Source organism: Aphelocoma coerulescens, chromosome 2 (assembly GCF_041296385.1).
Source record: "Aphelocoma coerulescens isolate FSJ_1873_10779 chromosome 2, UR_Acoe_1.0, whole genome shotgun sequence".
Taxonomy (NCBI): Eukaryota; Metazoa; Chordata; class Aves; order Passeriformes; family Corvidae; genus Aphelocoma; species Aphelocoma coerulescens.
Window position 1 is genome coordinate 1,337,441 of NC_091015.1, and position 19,274 is coordinate 1,356,714.

Genomic DNA, 19,274 nt, shown 5'->3' on the forward strand with positions numbered 1-19,274 from the left:
GAGGATTTCAGAGAATTTCGGAGTGAGGGCAAAAAAGGGGGGGGGGGGGGGGGGGGAAATCAAAAAACCTCCAAACCCCCTAAAATAAAGGACGGGAAAGGGGTGGAAGGAGGGGCAGGGAATTCTCAGCCTCACGTTTGCAATCGGCTTTTCCAAACTGCGGCTCCTTGGAGGCAGGGAGGGAGAGAGAAGCCCAAAAATTCCCGATCTCTCCCCGAATCGGGAGAATTCCCTTCCCTCTCCAGGCTGGCAGAACTCTCGGGACAGCCAAGCAAAACCCCCCCCGAGCGCCGCCGCTGGCCCGAAGGGGATCGCGGAGCGAAAATATTCCCAACTTTTGGGGCTTTTTGGAACTTTGGGATTTGTTTGCGTGCGGGAGCGAGGAGGCGAGGTACAAAAAACACAACCCCCCCCCAAAACCCTCCCAAACCAAACCAAATCCCAAAAATAAAAGGGACGAGGCGAGGGGAGAGTTTGGGGGTTGTTTTTTTTTTTTCCCCCTTCCCCTCTCCCCCTCGGAAAGCGAAAAGATAAAATTACTGCGGCTAAAAATAAAGCGGGGGTTAAAGTTCCCCCTCCCTCCCTCTCGCATCTCCCACCCCTTCCAGCCCTCTCCCTGCTCCCTCCCTCCTTCCCTCCCTCCTTCCCTCCTTCCCTCCCTCTCCCGCTGCCTCTCCGTGTTTGCGTTTGACAAAGAAATGATTTGAACTTCCCGGAGCCGCAGAAAATCGGGATCCCGAGGCGCACCCGGGCCCATATGGATGTGATTTCCCCAGCTCGCTCCCAGATGATCCAGCGGCACCGGGAGCTGCGGCGCTGAGCGGCTCCGCTGCCTCTTCCCATGGGCTCCGCGGCGGAATTTTGGGAGCTGCCCGCCACTCCAGCCATGAGAAAACGAGGAAAAGCGCCGGGGTTCCTCGTCATGCGCCTTTCTGGCTGAAAACTGGGCAGCCCCACGAGCGAGCCCGCGGATCCCGCAGCGCTGGGGGGCACGGCAGGAAGGACAAGGAGAAACCCGCGCCGCTGGAATTCCGAGCTCGCCTCCTCCCGCTTCCCGGCGCGAGGCTGGATGCTGGAAGCAGCCCCTTGGATATGGGATCATATCTGGTGTATCACAGCCTGGGATTGATCCTCTGCTGCTCCGTGCTCAGCTCCGTCTACGCGCTGGTGAGTCCCGCTTTCCCCCCCCGCCCCCGCCGCGCTTTTCCCGGTTTTCCCTGCCGCCGGGAGGGATACTGGACGGGACGAAGGATTAAAAAGTCGTCCGGGGTTTTTGGGATCCGCTGGAGGATCGGGAGGGCAGGAGGGCTCCGGGGGCTGCAGCCGCTGGAGTGAAAATGTCTGTGCTTCCCAAGGCTTGGGATGGCTGGGAAAGCTCCGGCCGGGAGCGCGTGAGGTTTGACAGGGATCCGGGACAGCGCCTGGGGAGGATTTGGGGATCTGCCTATGGAGAAAGGACGACTTTCCTTCTTTTTCTCTCTTTTTTTTTCCTTTTCTTCTCCCTTTAAAATTTTTTCTTCTGCTTTTAAATTTTTTTTAAATTTCTCTTTCATTTTTCTCTTTTTCTTCCCTCTTTTCCCCTATTCCTTTTCTTTTCATTTTTTCCCTTTTCCTTTCATTTTTTTTTCCTTTCGTTTTTCCTTTCCGTTTCTTCCTTTTCCTTCCCTTTTGCTCTTCCCTTTCCCTTCCTCTTTCCCTTCCCTTTCCCCCCTTTCCTTTCCCTTCCTCTTCTCCTTCCTTTTCCCTTCTTCCCTTCTTCCCTTCCCATTCCCTTCTCCCTCTTCCTTCCCCCTTTCCCTTCCCTTCTTCTCCGCCCCCTCCAAGACAATTCTATTCCCAATTAATCTCCTTATCGTGCAAATCTCCCCAATCCCAGAGAAACTGAGCCTTTCCCTTTGGAATTAAATTCGGGAAGAGCAGGGAAGTTGTAGGAACCCTTTGCTCCTTGGCACTTCCCACCCCTTCCTGCACACACCAGGCTTTCCAAGGCTGGAAAACCGGGATAAATCCATCCCAACTGCCTCGATGCTGGGAACGGTTTAAGATCTGCAGCTCCAAAGCCCTCGGGAAGCAGGGAAGGGACATTTCCTCGGGAATCAGGCTCTGGATACGGAGCCAGTGCTGGAATTCTGCTGTGACAGGAGCTCTCCCGGCTTTCCCCATCCCTGGAATCCTCGCTCCTGCTCCCATTTCCCAGCGTTTTCCAGCCCAGGAAGGAGCAGGACCCCCATGGAAAGTGGGATCTGCTCTCTCGGAGGGATGGAGACGGAGGTGGGATTGGGATTGGGATCGGGATCATCCTGGCTCCAGTCAGGTCCTTACTGACCCTCCAGGATCTACCAGCCCGGGCCTTATCCCTGGATTTGGTTGGGAGAGTTTGGAATCTTGTGCAGGGCTGGGATTTTCCAACTTTTCCAGTGGGAAACATCTCCTTGATAAATGGGAAGGAGCAGCCCCTTGGAAAACTATCCCTGTCCAGTCCATCCATGTGAAACGTATGGAGAAACCTCCTAAACTGCAAGGGAAATTGGGGAAATCAGGGGAACCCTTGGAGATCTGTTGGGATTTCAGGGATGGATGAGGTTTTTCCCAGATTCCAGGGCTGGATCAGCATCTCCTGGCTTTGGGGCTGTATCCAGGTCCTGCAGCACCTGCTCCAGAATTCCTGCAATTCCTGCTGCTTTGGGGCTGGGAAAATCAGGATTGGGAACCAGCCAGGCTGGAGTTGGGGGAATTTCAGGTTGCAGAAAATCCAGGCAAGGCTGCACCTCCTCTTCCCATTCCCCTTCCCCTTCCCCTTCCCATTCCCATTCCCATTCCCATTCCCATTCCCATTCCCATTCCTCACTCCCCTCTCCCAGTGCATCCAGTGTCAGCTGTCTTGAATTCCCAGTGGGGTTTCTTTTGGATACTCCATCCCTGGGCTGGCTCAGGGCGAACTGGACCTGGGCAAAAGCTGGGAACAGCTCTTCCAGAATCCCAGAGGGCTGAGAAATCCAGGAAATGGGCTGGGAAAGCTCGGGAGTTTTCCAGCAGCCCCTCCTGGAAGTGCATTTGCTGATCCTGTGGGTCTTTCCCAACTCGGATTTTTGCTGATTTCAGCTCTTGCTGCTCCAAACCCTGCTCAGTTTAGTTAGGCCAGGCTTAAATTCCCGTTTCAGACACTCCCCTTGCTTTTCCAAGCGCTCTCGACAGCAGAAGGGATTTCCAGAGGGTTCCTAAATCCATCCTGACCATCCGGGAGCTGCAGGGATCCCGAGTGTCCCTCCTCAGGCGGGATAAGGCCCCCCCTTGCCACCCCCCGTCCAGGAACTGCCTTGAGCCTGGTTTTCCTTGGAGTTGTTGCTTCTTTTTCCAAGAATTTGATTTTTAAACGGGCTTTGGGAAGCGGGAGTGGGATTGAGGGTGGTCGGCAGGGAGAGGATTTGGTGGATTTATTATAAAATACGTTTGTATTTGTTATAAAAACCGTTACTATTTATGACAAAAACACTTCATTTTTATTTATGATAAAATATTCGATATTATTTCTTAAGAAATATTTTGTTATTCTTTATTAAAGGCTCATAAATATCTCTGATATTCGCTCGGTGCCTCTGAGGGATTTGCTGCTGGAATTTGTCCCTGTCCCGGGAGCAACAAGGAAAAATCCATGGGAACAGCAGCAGGATGGGGATGCAGGGATTTAATTCGGGCTCTGGGCTGAGCTTAAGTGGTGCCGAGTTTTCCCCCGGGCAGAGCAGAGCCAGGATCAGCTCTGGGCTTGGAGTCGGGAGGATCCCGCTCCAGGGCACAATTCCCGGCTGAGCCGGGAGTCTTGGGAATGCGGGCCCTGATTCCCGGGATCTCCGCAGTGATGCTGGGATGGGGCAGAGCACGGAGAGTCCCGAATCCGGCGCCGTCATTCCCGATATTCCCGTTATTCCAGCAAGGTTCGCTCCAGAGGCGCTTTGGGAGGGAATGGCACAGGAGCAGGGATGGGAAAACAGTTCCCAGCCCTGGGATACGCCGGGATTGGCAGGACTGGGAGTTGGATCCCTCCTCTGCAGCGGCCGTGCTGGGTGTCCCTGCGTTCCCACCGCGAGGAATCCAGCACCGGCAAAAATCCCTGGGAAGGAGAGACAAGTGGGGAAAACAAGGCCCCCCTCCCCGTGGCTCAAATCCATGCGGGATCAGCTTCCCAGTCCTGGGCTTTTAGGGATGTTTGAGGTGGGGGAAAGACCTGGGAAAGGCTCGGCTTTGCTCCAGCTCTCCTGACAATCCGGAGAAACCTTCCCAGCATTTCCCCGGAGTAGAAATTCCCTGGAATAGCCCAGGAAGACCTGCCTGAACAATGGGTGGAATTTCAGTGGGTCGAGCGCTCTGTGCCCAGAATCCGGCAGGGTGAGGGTGGAAATTCGGGATGATTCTGCCCTTTAGTCCCAGGATTAAGGAATTCAGACCGGCCTAAGGAGGGGAGCTGTGCGAGGATGGCTCTGAGGAGAGTTTGTGGCAAAAGGAGCTGTAAAAGTGGGATCCGACTGCAGCAGAGCTCGGGAGAAGGGAAAATGTGGGAATGCTGATTTTATCTGGGAGGTGCTGGTGGAGGAAAATCCTCCCCGGGTCATAAATGGTTGGATTTTGGGATCTGAAAGATCTTTCCAACCTAATCCTGGGATTCATGGAATGGAAATCTCCAAGGTTGGCTCCTCCAGCACTTTTTGCTTTCCCTTTTTTCCCTTCTCTTGCTCAGCCGGGAAAATCCCAGCCTGGCTGTTACTGGAGGAAAATAACTAATTAATCAATCAATTAATTAATTATTAACAATGATTATAGTACAGCAGCCTCCTGCAGGGCTTGGGACCAGAACAGCCCGATTTTGGGAAGCAGCTCCCAGGCTGAGCCGGCTGAGCTCAGGGAGGAGGGAAGCAGATCCATGTGGGAAGGGAACGGGTGGGAGACGGGACCATTCCCACTTTTTGCTGCCTGGAATTCCAGCCTTGGCCCCGCTCAGGTCGTTTGGGTGATGCTGAACCTCCCTCTGCTTTTGTGATGCTCCCAAAGATTCCAACCCCCATCTTTGGGGGACTGGGAATCCTTTCCAGCACACAGGGACCTGGAGAAAATTCCTGAGGGAGCTGCATCCAGCCCTGGATCCCTGGAATGCCCACGGGTGGCTTGGATGGGGCTTGGAGCAGCCTGGGATAGTGGGAGGTGTCGGGGTTGGAATGGGATGATCCTTGAGGTCCCTTCCAAGGCAAAGCAGTCTGGAATTCCGCGCTGTTGGGGAATGTTCGGATTAAGGAGGTGCTGGATGGGGTTTTCCTCTTGGACTCGTTCCTTGTTGCTCGGATCAATCCCGCAGCTCTCCATGGATTGGGAAAAGGGAATGATTTGAAGTTGGAGGGAAGGGAGGATAATATTCGTCCTCGGAATGCAACTCAGAATAAAAAGAATAGGAATAAAAATGAAAATGAAAAGAACGAAAAGAATAAAAGTAAAAATAATAAAAAGAAATGAAAAGAATTAAAAAATAATAATAAAAAAATTTAAAAAATAGTAAATAAAACTAAAATAACAACAGAAAGAAATTTAAAAGTGAAAATTAAATAAAAATAAAATGAAATAAAATAAAAATAATTTAATAATAATAATAACAATAATAATAAATAATAATAATAATAAAAAAAATAAAAAATAAAAATAGAAACTGGTCCTGTGTAGAAATCCCACAAATCCCAAGTTCATTAAGCTGAGACAGGCCCCAAACATCGGGAAATGCCCTTTCCTGGGCACACCCTTGGGAAGGAGCCCATCCCTGCTCCCGGATTTCTGAGGCATATTCCCGCTGTGACTGGACTCGGGAACAGCCGATATCCCTGGATCTGAACCTTTCCAGGGGCGAAGGGAAAGCCAACAAAGCCCAGGGCCGGGAAGAGCCCGGCCTGGCAGCTCAGCCCACAGCAGCCAGGAAAATTAGGAAGAGGAAAAGCGGGAGCAGAGCTGAGCCCATGGAGGGGTCGGGGCTGCAGGAGGTGAGAGCCGGGGCTGGGTCCCGCAGTTGTTGTTTGGTTGGCGTGCTCCCAGAAATATCCCGGAGCGGTTTTTTGGGATCAGCGGGATTATCCCGGCTGGAGCGTGGCTGTGCCTGCAGGGATTCCCCAGGCGGGGACAGCTGGAGCCACCGAGGACAACCCGAGTCCCTTCGGAAGGTGAGGATGGGAGGGACATCCCAGAGCTCTTCCCGGGATTGTCCCGCTGGAGGATTCCCATCTGTTGGAAAATGCAGCTCCTTGAGCCAATCCCGCTGGAATCAGGCCCTGTTTACAGATGGATTTGGGACACCAAGGCCACTCTGGTCACCCTGAAATCCCAGATTTTATGGCTGTGGGGTGAGCGGGAAACCTGTCCTGGGATACCGGGATACAGGGCCGGGAATGTCCAAGGCCGTTGGATGGGGCTTGGAGCAACCTGGAATGGTGGGAGCAGCCCTGGCCATGGCAGGATGAGATTTAAGGTCCCTCCAACCCAAATCATTCTGGAATTCTGTAATTTTATGATCCTTTTCCATGGAGTCCATGGCAGAGCTTTGGCTCTGGCTAAACCCTGCAATCCCAGGATTTCTCTGTGCCTAAAAACCCGGAGGAGGGAATAGCAAAGCTCCACTGGGGATGCTCCCGACTTAAACCCTCCTTGCTGAGCTGAGCTGCTCCATCCTCATCCCACACCGGGATAAAGCTGGACTCTCTGAGCCCATGGATGTCACCGGGATCCTTTGGAGTCCCAATCCCTCCAAACTCCCTGTGGATCGAAGGGAGAAGCCAGCAGGGTTCCCCCATTCTTTGGGATGCGCTGTTTCTCCGGAAAAGGGCGGGCCAAGAGGGGTTTGTGCTTCCGCTCAGCTCCTGCTGGAAGGGAAATCAGGAACAATTCCGATTAAAATTAAAAAGAAAAAAAAATCAAGGAAAAGCTGCTCCTTTAAGGACCTAAAGGAAGAACTCGACAGGCTCAGCCTGGCTTAAAGTTTAGACTTTATCAGATCCATGATCCTGGGCCTTGGGAAGAAAATTCCCAAACTGGGAATGGCCCTGGCTTGGCATGAATCCCTTTATTCCTGCTGAGGCCAGGCTGGCTCTTGCCAGGGATTAGAGGGGCTCCGTGTTTTAGGGTTTTCCTTTTCCTTCGGAGGGATTCAATCCCAGAAATTCGATTTTCAAGCCAGGAATATTCTGGATTGATGGGATCCTGCCACAAATCTGAGGGTTCAAACTTCTGCCAGAAAAACTCATCCAAAGGAATCCTGGCCTCTGGGAAAAGATTCCAGGATCCGTGGCTGGGGCAGGGAAGGGGTCAGGAATTGCTGGCTCAGCAGCCCAGGCTCCTTATCTGGTTTCCAGCCCCGGTGCTGATCCGGGCTCCCGATGTTATCTCGGCTCCAGCCTCCCTCCCCCTCCCTCCGAGAATTCCCGGGTGTTCCTCTGGAAAGGCAGCCCCAGCTGGATCTGGAAAGGCAGGATTGGATGTTTGGGTGTCCTTAGGAAACCTCCTCGTCCCTTCCCTGAATTTTGCCACAGGACTCAAATGGGATTCGGGGTTTTTGGGGTTTTTTTATTTCATTTTTTTTCTGGGTTCTAACCAAAGACCCCAAACTCAGCTCGTGCTTTTCATGGATTTAGGGATGAGCACTTTGTGAGGAGCAACAGATATTGGGAATTCCCACCTAGAAGGGGACAAATGATCCGTGAACTGCGATTTGTGGGATTTTGGGAATCTCTGCCACTTTGAGGGCCACTAAGGCCCTGTGGCTGAGGATGTCCCTGCTCATTCCAGAGGGGATGGATAAGGTGGCCTTTCAATGTCCCTTCCAATGCAGATTATCCTGTAATTCCATGATTTAATCACTTCATTGCCGGGATTTATCCATGTGGCTGTGAGGACTCTGGGGATTGCAGCATCCCAGGAGATCCCTGGGCCCATCCCTGCACTAAACCCGGGAACGGGGCTGGGAGCAGACATAGAGCGGGATATTCCTTAGCTCTGAGGAAAATTGCTGGAATTTCTCTGGCTCTGCTCCTCCCAGGAAGGCCAGGATTGCTGGATCTGGGAACTCCCTTTGAGCCTGGTTTTGTTCCCATTCCCTTCACCATTCCCGTGTTCCATCTCCATTGGGATGAGGCCCCGCTCCATCATTTCTGTCCCTGCCTTTGACCCTTCTGTCACAATTCTGGGGACAAAGAATCACCATTTTGGGAATGGACACGGAGCTGAATCCTGCCTGATCCGTGTGGGCACATGGAATTTTCCTGAAGGAAAAGCTGGCTCCGGCTCATCCTCAGCTTCACTCCCACCCAGCCCATGATACTTCATTTTCCATAACCCCAAAACCTGGGAATGGTCTGGAACACACTTAATTTAGGGATACAACGGGGCCTGGGGCTCCAGGGAATGCTCAGGATTAGGAAACCATGGAGTCATTAATTAACTAATTAATTCATTTTCTGCGTTAAAGCTCCTTAGGCAATGCCTATCAAAGAGCCTAGGGCCTAACTGGCTTCCTTAGAATCCCAGAATTCCAGGATGGATTGGCTTGGAAGGGACCTTAAAGCTCATCTCACTATTCAGGCGTCTTTTGTTTTTCAAAGACACAAAGCAAATTCCCAAATTCACTGAAAAATCGGGATTGATTTCCACCTTCTTTCCATCTATCCTGCTTTTATTGCCTGACCCCCTGGCTCGCCTCAATGTCATCTTGACTTCTTTCTCCGTTCCTACATCCCAATCCATGTTTCCTCTTGGACATGGAGGAATCCGAGCTGAAGTGGCTTTGAGCAAGGACGAGACCTCCTTGTCCCGGGTTTATTCCGAGACTCGGATCAATATCCATTACAAGGAGCTTTTATTTTGTGGGTTGCAATCTGACTCCGCTCGATGAAAACACAGGAAATGATCCCGAAAATAAAAGTGGGAGGGAGCTGATGGAGGTGGGACTTCCAGGGTCTTTATATATGGATAGATAATGGCTTTTGTACTGGAAAAGGTGAGGGATGGATGGGATATCAGGAAGGAATTCCTGGCTGGGAGGGAATTCCCAGAGCAGCTGGGATCCCTGGGAGTGTCTAAGGCCAGGCTGGACAGGGCTTGGAGCAGCCTGGGACAGTGGGAGTTGTCCCTGCCCATGGCAGGGGTGGGAATGGGATGATCCCATAAAATTATTCCCATTTTAAGGTCCCTTCCAGCCCAAACCCTTCCAGGATAACACAGACGTGGCTGATTTTCCCTCGTGCTGATTTCCCAGGACTGTTTATCCAGGACAACCACTGGATTGGGATAAGGCAGGATAGGGCCAGGACTGGGTGGGTCTCCGGGTGTTTTTCCCTCAGCCGTACAAACCCATGGAACTGGGTGCAAAACTGGGATGTGTTTGTGTATCCAAGGGAGTGCAAGGGTGTCCCTGCATGGCTCGGAATCATTCCGGAGCAATGGGAAAGGAGAGGATTCTCTCAGTGGAGAGAGGGTGATGGGAACAGAGAGGATTCTCCAGATGGAGAGTGTTGGATGGGAAGGGAAGGGATTCTCCAAATGGGAGAGATCCAAGATGGATGGAACAGAGAGGATTCTCCAAATGGAGAGATCTGAGTTGGATGAGAACAGAGAGAATTCTCCAAATGGGAGAGAGTTGGATGGGAAGGGATTCTCCAAATGAGAGAGACCCAAGTTGGATGGGAACAGAGAGAATTCTCCAAATGGAGAGGGTTGGATGGGAAGGGATTCTCCAAATGGGAGAGATCCAAGATGGATGGAACAGAGAGGATTCTCCAAATGGAGAGATCTGAGTTGGATGAGAACAGAGAGAATTCTCCAAATGGAGAGGGTTGGATGGGAAGGGATTCTCCAAATGGGAGAGATCCAAGATGGATGGAACAGAGAGGATTCTCCAAATGGAGAGAGCTGGATGGGAAGGGAAGGGATCCTCCAAATTTAGACAGTTGGATGGGAACAGAGAGAATTCTCCACAGGGAGAAAGTTTGATGGGAAAGGAGAGAATTCTCCAAATGGAGAGGTCTGAGTTGGGTGGGAACAGAGAGGATTCTCCAAATGGAGAGAGTTGGATGGGAAGGGATTCTGCAAATGGAGTGAGTTTTCTGGGAAGGGAGAGGCTTCTCCAAACGGAGAGATCCCAGTTTTCCATCCACATCTCCAACCCCTGGTGATTCCAGCAGCTCCATTGGTGCCTCCCCGCCCTGGGCAATGAAAACCTTGGAATGATTTCAGCAGAGCAGTTCGGGGGCTCAGCGAGGCAGAAATGCCCCTCCTGCTCCTGGCCCTGGTGCCGGGGGGAAGGAGGATGGACACACTGGAAGCGGGGATTTTCCAAACCCCAGGACAGGGCTGGATCCTGTTGTGGATTTGGGGCTGTTTTTAGGGGCTTCCAAACCATCTCTGAGCTTTGGGCAAATTTAGTCCCAGTATTTAAAGCAGATTGTTCAGGAAATGAATTTTTTCCTTCTCTGCTCCCCAAAATTGTCCTGATTTTGCCTCAGTATCATTGGCAAAATCCTTGTGATCAATAAATTGAATTTTAGGCACTTTTCCCATGGATTTCGGAGGTTTGGAAGCAGGAAATCAGAGCGCTGTGCTGTGTATTCCCAATTTTCTGTGCCGCCAGCTGGAGCTGACTCAGGCTGCTGGAAAAGGGGAGGGGACGGAGCTCAGGTGGTGGAAAAGCAGCAGAATTCCCTTGTTTGGGATCCAGGGGAGGAGCTGGGGCTGTGCCAGGGAATGGGATCACAGGGAGAATCTCCATGTGGGATAATGCAGGCACTGCCGGCTCCCCTGACTCAGCACCTGGACACTGATAAGGGCTCTGATAAGGGCTCTGATAAGGACAACAAAGCCCCAGGGTGACCCAGCTGTCACCCCCTGGATGGCTGAGCAGAGGCGGGAGCAGGGACATTCCCATGTCCTTCCACTTCCCAGTTTTCCTATTCCTGCTCCCACGGAGGTGAATCCCATCCCTCCCATCCCTCCTGTGATGCCAGCAGATATTGGGAATTCCCACCTAGAAGGGGACAAATGATCCGTGAACTGCGATTTGTGGGATTTTGGGAATCTCTGCCACTTTGAGGGCCACTAAGGCCCTGTGGCTGAGGATGTCCCTGCTCATTCCAGAGGGGATGGATAAGGTGGCCTTTCAATGTCCCTTCCAATGCAGATTATCCTGTAATTCCATGATTTAATCACTTCATTGCCGGGATTTATCCATGTGGCTGTGAGGACTCCGGGGATTGCAGCATCCCAGGAGATCCCTGGGCCCATCCCTGCACTAAACCCGGGAACGGGGCTGGGAGCAGACATAGAGCGGGATATTCCTTAGCTCTGAGGAAAATTGCTGGAATTTCTCTGGCTCTGCTCCTCCCAGGAAGGCCGGGATTGCTGGATCTGGGAACTCCCTTTGAGCCTGGGCCTAATCTGCAGGAGAGCCCTTGGTCACTGAGGGAACATCCATGGTGAAGATCCCAAGGATTGGCCACCACCCCCTGGATCCCTGGAGTGCAGGAATGTCGCTATTCCTGCAGGAATATGCATGGATACTGCACTGCAATGTGCTCCAGGCTTGGATTTATTTGGGTGCTGGATTTGGCTTCTCCCGATGGGTCACAGCTGGGTTTTTCACTCCTGGCATTTTCCTCCTCCTTCCCACCATTCAAAGCCAATCCAGCTTTTCTCCTCTCCTGCCTTATCCCGGGACTTCCCCCAGCTCCAGGGGAGCAGCGCCCCCTCCAGCATCTCTGCTTCATTCCCAGCAATGAGGAGAGGAGGGAATTCTGGAGCTGCCTGGATGGAGGAGGAGATGAGGGAATGCTGGAATTGACCGGCTGGAGTGAGGAGATGAGGGAATGCCGGAGCTGAGGGTTGGATTGAGGAGATGAGGAGGAATGCTGGAGCTGCTTGTCGGGAGCTGGGATATGAGGGATATCCTGGATGTGCCCGCTGGAGCAGGAGCATGCGGAGCATTCCCTGTGGGCTCCTGTGCCCCCACAGAGCCGCCCTTGTTGTCCGAGCATCCCAATCCCATCCCATCCCATCCCATCCCATCCCATCCCATCCCATCCCATCCCATCCCATCCCATCCCATCCCATCCCATCCCATCCCATCCTCCTCTCCCGGCCACTGCTGGCAGCTCTTGTCTGTTTTTTTGGGAACAGAACCGCCCTTCCCAAGAAAAGGGAGAGTGAGGGGTCTGCAGGGAGAGAGGAGAGGACGGGAGGCGGCAGTGTCCTGGCTCTGCCGTGGGGCTGTGAATTGGGACATTAACAGCATTCCAGGGATCGGGATGGGGTTGGATACCTGTGGTTTGAGGGATTGCTGGAGCCAGAACACCACACTGCTCCTGGAGAGGAGCTGCGGCCTTCCAGGGGGAATCCTGCTGGGAACGGATGGGAAAGAGATGGGAAAAGGGAAAAAATGAGAGGGAGAAAGGAAAGGGAAAGGGAAAGAAGGACGGAAGGAAGGAAGGAAGGAAGGAAGGAAGGAAGGAAGGAAGGAAGGAAGGAAGGAAGGGAGGGAGGAAGGAAGGAAGGAAGGAGGGAAGGAAGGAACGAGCCCTTTCCACGGATTTCCTGGCTCTGCTCCAGAATTCCGGGAGGAGAGGACTCCCTGTTTTTAACCTGCCTGCTGAGCCCTTGCCTTGATTTGTTTTCCTCTTTGTCCCCTCATTCTGGCACTCTGGAATTCATCTCCAGAAATTTGAGTTGGGAATTTTGTATCCCTCCATCAATGACTCCGAGGAAAACCACTCGTAAAACACAGCAGAGAAAGGAATGAGAACCCACAATCCCGACATTCCCCGTGTCCTTAAAGGGGAAAAGGAGGAAGAAAATCCCATTAATCTCCTTCCCGTGTATCCCTCAGCAATTTCCCCTCTGGAAGCAGTTCACTAAGGAGATGGTCAAAGATTTTGGGGGGAATTCCTGGAATTTAAAGCTCTTTTGCTGTTTTTTTCCCACCTTACCCCGTTGGTCACTGTGGGGTAGAGGGAAGTGCCAGAGCAAATGGAAAAGATTCCCAAAATCCGTATTTTAATTCCTGTGGGGATTTGTGTGCACAGGAATTGGGATTCTCCTGGAAATGCCTCAGGAATGAGCTGGATTTGTTCCGTGTTCCAGGCGAGGTTTGGGTTTTGTTGCGTTTGTGGTGTTCCCGGCAGGGGGGATTTGGATGTCAGAGTTTTCCTGGTCAGATTTGGGAAATGCCCCTTTGGAAAGAGCAAGAGCTGCAGTTTGGGCCAGAACTAAACTAAAAAAGATTCCAAAAATGCGTCCTGGATGGGACTAAAAGGGAACATTCCCAGTCAGAACCTCAGGAGAAAGGAACTGGAAAATCCTGGAATGGTTTGGGTTGGAAGGGACCTCAAAGCTCATCCCATTCCCAAAGGCAGGGACACCTCCCATTATCCCAGGCTGCTCCAAGCCCCAATGTCCAACCTGGCCTTGGGCACTGCCAGGGACCCAGGGGCAGCCACAGCTGCTCTGGGAATTCCAGCCCAACCAGGAATTCCTTCCCAAATCCCATCCATCCCTGTTCTTTCTCAGAGCTCTTTAGGGAATGCAGAGATGTCCCTGGACAAAGTGAGCTGAGATATTCCAAGGAGCTGTGTGAGCATCTCCCAGGGCAATTAGGACAACTAGGATAATTAGGATATTTGGGAAGCTGCTTTCTCCTCCGCGTGCTCCTGTTTCCTCTTGGCTGGAATTTTTTCCAGGCAGAGACTCCCTCGTGCCTTGCTCCAGGTTCATCCCCTGGGAAGGAGATTCCTGGGGATGCTCAGGTCTCTCCTGGGCTCTGTGGTGGGAATTTGTCCATGGAGCTCCTGGGGAGGGATCCAGCTCTTCCCATGGAGCCACTGAAGGCTCCATTCATCCCTTGGCCTTCCCAGAGTCATCCAGAGGCACCCAGGGTGTCCAAGAAACCTTCCTGGGGAAGGCAGAGCTGGCTCGGGACCAGCAGGAAGCATCAAGTAGCACTCGACACCTTGCTCCCAACAGCCTCTGGAAAAGTGGGAGCCGGGATTTTCCCAACTGTGGCGGGGGAGCAGGAGAGCCCCTGGACAGGGAGCAGCCCCCTCTCAAGCAGGGTCTGTCTCTCTCTGTTGACTGAGCTGGGACAGCTCTGGATTTGGTGGAATTTGCGCCAAGATTTCTGGACGGTTCCAATTCCCGCTCCAAACGTGCAGTAATTCCATTTTTATGCCAATAAAAATCCCTCCGACACCACAGCAAGGCTGGGAATTTTATCCTTCCTTGCTCTCCCAAATATCAGGCTCCAAATTTAACGGGGTCTTTTCCAACCTTGATGATTCCATGAGATCAAATGTCCAAAGTGGGGAAAAACCCATCCAGAATCCAGGGATTTATCTGGTTGTAAATGAAATTTAAAAACCAGAAGGAAAACACCCATTTGAGCAGGGATTTCTGGGAAAATCATGGCACATCCCTGCCATCTCCTTGCGTTTTCATGGAATGCCGGAGAGTGGTTGGTACAATCCCAGCGTGAACTCCAGGAATAGCCTCAGAAACATTGGGAAGCGCCAACGAAGCCTGGCTCAGGCTGTGCCTCCCTGGGTTTGGCTCCACTGGACGCAAAGAGATTTGGGAAAGATGGATAAAAATTCCCAAATCCATCATTAACAGACACCGGTTACGAGACGAGGTCCACATGTCCCAAAAAGAAAAGATGGGTAAAGGTTGGGATCTACCATCCGTTCAAAAATCCACCTCCAATATTCCCTTCAGGCCCCCAAGATCTGAAACCTCCGGCCTTTAGTTCCAAATCCCAGTGATGACTCCAGTTCTGGAGGGAAATTTGGGATTGCTTGTGGATCATGGTGTGGGAACAGCAGGAGCTGCCCCCCAGGATGAGAACATTCCATCTCCCTTTATCCAACTTTTATCAATTATTGAGGTTTTCCTTTGGCGTTTCAGAGCTCTCATCCCATGGGATTTTGTGCTTCCTGCTGCTCATTCCTGTTTTTCCTTGAGTCCATGGAAACAGCCTGGGCTGGATGTACCTTCGCATGCTCCATCCCTGCTCGTTATTCCAGGCCCTGGGATGCCTGTGAGCAGCTCCTTCCCTTTTTTTTTGGCTCTTCCCTCCTTTCTCCAACTTCCTTCTTTTGGCTTGGCTTTGGAAACATCCAGGTTCTCCCAGAGATCTGAGGGAATTCTTCCCAGAACAACTTCCCAGCCAATTTCTAGGCCCTGAGCCAGGAGCTCCTCCCAGGACAGGTGTTTTGTGTGGGTTTGTGGGGATTGAGTGGCTTGGTTCAGGGCAGGGATGATTTCCAGCTGGGAAGGATCCTCCATGGATCCAGAGGTACGGAATTCAGGGACACTCTGAGATCCAAATGCCAAATCCTCCTCACTTCCCACAATTCCCTAAAATTGGCTGTAGCCAGGTCCAGCTTGTTCCCTTCTCCCAAGAAATCAGCGATGGAAGAAGAGGAACAGCCTCAAGCTGTGCCAGGGGAGGTTCAGGTTGAATATTGGGAATATTCCTCATGGAAAGGCTTATCCAGCCCTGGCACAGGGTGGAGCCCCAATTCCCAGGGGGATTGAACATCCATGTGGATGTGCCACTTGGGAATGCCAGTCCTGCTCCAAGGGCTTTGCCAGCAGCACAGACACAGTGGGAATCTGAGGGAAAAACAAGGATGAGGCTGGAATTCCCTTGGGATAGCTCCGTGTCCCTGGTCTGGATGGAGCCGGGCCAGGGAAGCTTTCTGCTCCCGCCTTGTCTGTGCTGCAAATGGGCCGGGATGGGAGGGAGGCGGAAAAGGAATCCCAGTTAATGGATTTGAGGGATCATTAGGACAGGAACCAGGCCCGGCAGTGCTGTGGCTTCTGCAGCCGCTCGAAAATTCCCTTTCCCACTGCGCCGGAGTGCTCCTGGATATTGATCCAGGCTGAGCAGGAGAAGCAGGGTTTGGGCTGGGTTTGGGTTTGTTTTGTCCCAAATTGTCTCCAAACTGTCTCCTGGCTCTCCTTACTTCCCATGGAAAACCCTGTGAACCTAGGGAATATTCATGAGAGGCAGCCCCTGGTTCCCTTTGGATCAAATATCCCTAAAATTCCCATTTTCCCTCTCTCCCTGCACCGGAGTGCTCCTGGATGTTGTTCCAGGCTGAGCAGGAAAAGCTGGGTTTGGGCTGGGTTTGGGTTTGTTTTGTTCCAGATTTTCTCTTGGTTCTCCCTATTTCCCATGGAAAAGCTGTGAACCTGGGGAATATTAATGAGGGGCAGCTTCCAGTTGCCTTTGGATCAAATATCCCTAAAATCCCCATTTTCCCTCTCCCCCTGCACCTGAGTTCTCCCGGATATTGTTTCACATTCCCGGCCAGCTGAGCAGGAGAAGCTGGGTTTGGGCTGGGTTTGGGGTTGTTTTATCCCAAACTGTCTCCTGGTTCTCCTTATTTCCCATGGAAAAGCCTGTGAACCTGGGGAATATTTAGGAGGAGCATTCCTGGTTTCCTTTGGATCAAACATCCCTCCCCCGGGCCGTGGTTTAATATCCAAATGTGCATTCCATGCCTGGATTTCTTTCCCATAAATCGCTTCAGGATCAGAGGTAGGGAAGAATGGTTGGAGAAACCCCTCCAGAAGTTACCTTTAAACCTCCCTGAGAACCTGGAGGCTGGAAAATCCCACATCCTTTGGTTTTTCCACCGGGATTCCAAGGCCAGACCTTGATCCCTCCCTTCCATCCAGCGCATCGGGGAAATCTTTCCCGTTGGTGCAGACTCGGAGAATCCCGGGATTCTGTGGCTGCCATCGAATCCTTGAGGCCAAGGCTGTGTCCTGAGGTGGACCTGGAGCATCAGGATCTCATGATCTATGATCAGGGAGAAGGGAGAGGGGAGACAGGGAGATGTCTGGGCTGGAGGAGATCAAGGGGCCACATGATCCCAATTCCCAACACATCAAGGGGAGAGGGAAAAAACCTTTCCTCGATCCCTCAGGGATTGGCTGGGATGACCTCAGATTGCTGGGAAGGAAACTGGGTGAAAAGCCAGAAGATTCCTGGGAGGATGGTGCGGCTGGAATGTTGGGAAGAGAGGGATTGGTTATCCCAGAGGGGCTCAGCTCCAGAACCTCATCAGAGCAATTAAAGCAGAGCTGATTCTGGGTTTAATTAGGAAAATGGGATCCATGCTTCCAACAGCTCATCAGTGCCAGGATTATCCCCAAATCCCCCCAGCCCAGTTTTACCTTCCTGCCCAAAGGAAATTTCCCAAAAAAAGGAGGATGGAGGATTTTCCTGGAGCAAAGGAGGTTCAGGGGGACCTTCTGGATCTCCACAGCTCCTGACCGGAGGGGGCAGCCCGGGGGGAATCGGGATCTGCCCCCAGGGAGCAGGGACTCCAGGGAAGGTTCAGGTGGGATATTGGGAATATTCCTCCCTGGAATTGGTTGTCCAGCTCTGGCCCAGCTGCCCAGGGAAGTTCTGGAGTGCCCTTTCCTGGTGGGATTTAAATCCATGTGGATGTGGTGCTTGGGGACGGGAATGGTCTTGGCAGTGCTGGACTCGATCTCAAAGGGCTTTTCCCACCTAAATAATTCTGGAATTCTAAGGAAAAGCGATCAGGATCTCCCAAACAATTCCCTGTGCTGCGAGGAAGGAGAGCAGGGCACAAACAGCCTGTCCCGGATAAATCCTGGGATGTTTTCCAGAGGCTGGCGATGACTGGGGGGGAATGAGCTGATGTCTCCATCCCACAAGGACAACCCCTGACACCAGGGAAGCGCTGGATAAAGGATCTCCTGGACTGAGATGTTTTGTGGGATTCTCTGAGTGTTCCTGGCTGGAAGGAGATCCTGGGGCTGTCAACAAATCCTCCCTTTCCCAAGCGGAACAAGAGCGCTTCCCTGCAGCCGGGCTCCTTTCCCTTTTTGTAACTCCCAGAGTTTTAACCATGGAATTGCCCTTTCTGGAGCTGCCTTGGCTCCACGGGATTGCAAATTCCCAGCCCGGAGCTGCCAGATGCTTCCAGCATTCCAAGGATCCGGAGGACACCCCTCAGTGACCCGAGGAGGGTGCGATCCCTGGAGCGCATTCCCAATATTCCCAGCCCCACGTGTGAGGCTTGGCTCATCCCAGATGGTTTTTCATGGGAATGACCGAGCTCCAGCTGCTTTGCATCACTGGAGCCCTGCAAAGCGCTTAATGCAGGCCAGGCAAAGCTTTCCCTGGAATATTCCCGGCGTTTTCCGTATTTCTGGGATTTTATGGATGTTCCGATCTGCTTCGCTTTCTGCTTTTCCAGGTAGGAACGGTCAGGCTCTGTTCCCAGGGAACGGGGGCAGGATAACAGGGAACATCCTCAAGTTGTGCCAGGGCAGGTGGAGATTGGATAATAAGGAAAAGTTTTTCTCCGAAAGGAATGTCCAGGCCTGGCACAGGCTGTCCATGGAGGTGGTGGAATCCTTATCCCAGCAGGATTTAAAAGTGTGGATGTGGGATTTGGGGTGGTGGCCTTGGCAGTGCTGGACTCCGTGATCCTACGGGATCTTCCCACAGAAACGATCCTGGGATTCCATAACGTCGTGGAGAGCGCAGGAACGTGGGAGCAGGGACACAGCAGGGACCTGGCTCAGCCTCTGGTTGGGCTCGTTTTCCATGAGGAATTCTGGAAATTCCAAGAGGAATTCTGGGAATTCTGTGAGGAAATCTGTGTCCTCAGACTCTGGAGCGGATTTCCAGGTGGTTATTCCATGTTTTCCAGACATCCGCATGGATCTGCAGAGTTGATTCCATGATGTCCCAGCAGAGCACAGGAATGTGGGAATTGGGAGCATGGACTTAGCAGGGGCCTGGGCAGGTGAAGGAAATCTGGAAATTCCATGAGGAAATCTGGGAATTCCGTGAGGAAATCTGGGAATTCTATGAGGAAATCTGTGTCCTCTGAGTCTGGACTTCATTTCTAGGTGCTGGATCCATATTTTCCAGATGTCTATGGGGATGTGCAGAGTTGATTCCATAATGTCCCAGCAGAGCACAGGAATGTGGGAATTGGGAGCATGGACTCAGCTAGGACCTGGCTCAGCCTCCGTTGGTGCTCATTTTCCTGAGGAATTCTGGAAATTCCAAGAGGAATTCTGGAAATTCCGTGAGGAAATTTGGGAATTTCGAGAGGAAATCTGTGTCCTTGGACTCTGGAGCTGATTTCCAGGTGGTTGATCCATATTTTCCAGACATCCCCATGGATCTGCCGGCCCTCTAAAGGTGCTGCAATTCCAGA

General features: G+C 52.1%; 1 protein-coding gene across 2 annotated transcripts in view; it reads left to right on the forward strand.

The window, feature by feature from the left end:
* Positions 1-327: 327 nt before the first annotated feature.
* The window catches only part of PTH1R (parathyroid hormone 1 receptor), a 204,713-nt gene continuing 185,766 nt past the window's right edge, over positions 328-19,274 (forward strand). For both annotated transcript variants that reach the window (XM_069006208.1, XM_069006207.1), the window contains exons 1-2: positions 328-391; positions 725-1,167. In XM_069006208.1, coding sequence (XP_068862309.1) covers positions 1,093-1,167 — 75 coding nt within the window. In that variant the 5' untranslated portion in view covers positions 328-391; positions 725-1,092. The remainder of the gene's footprint in view (positions 392-724; positions 1,168-19,274) is intronic.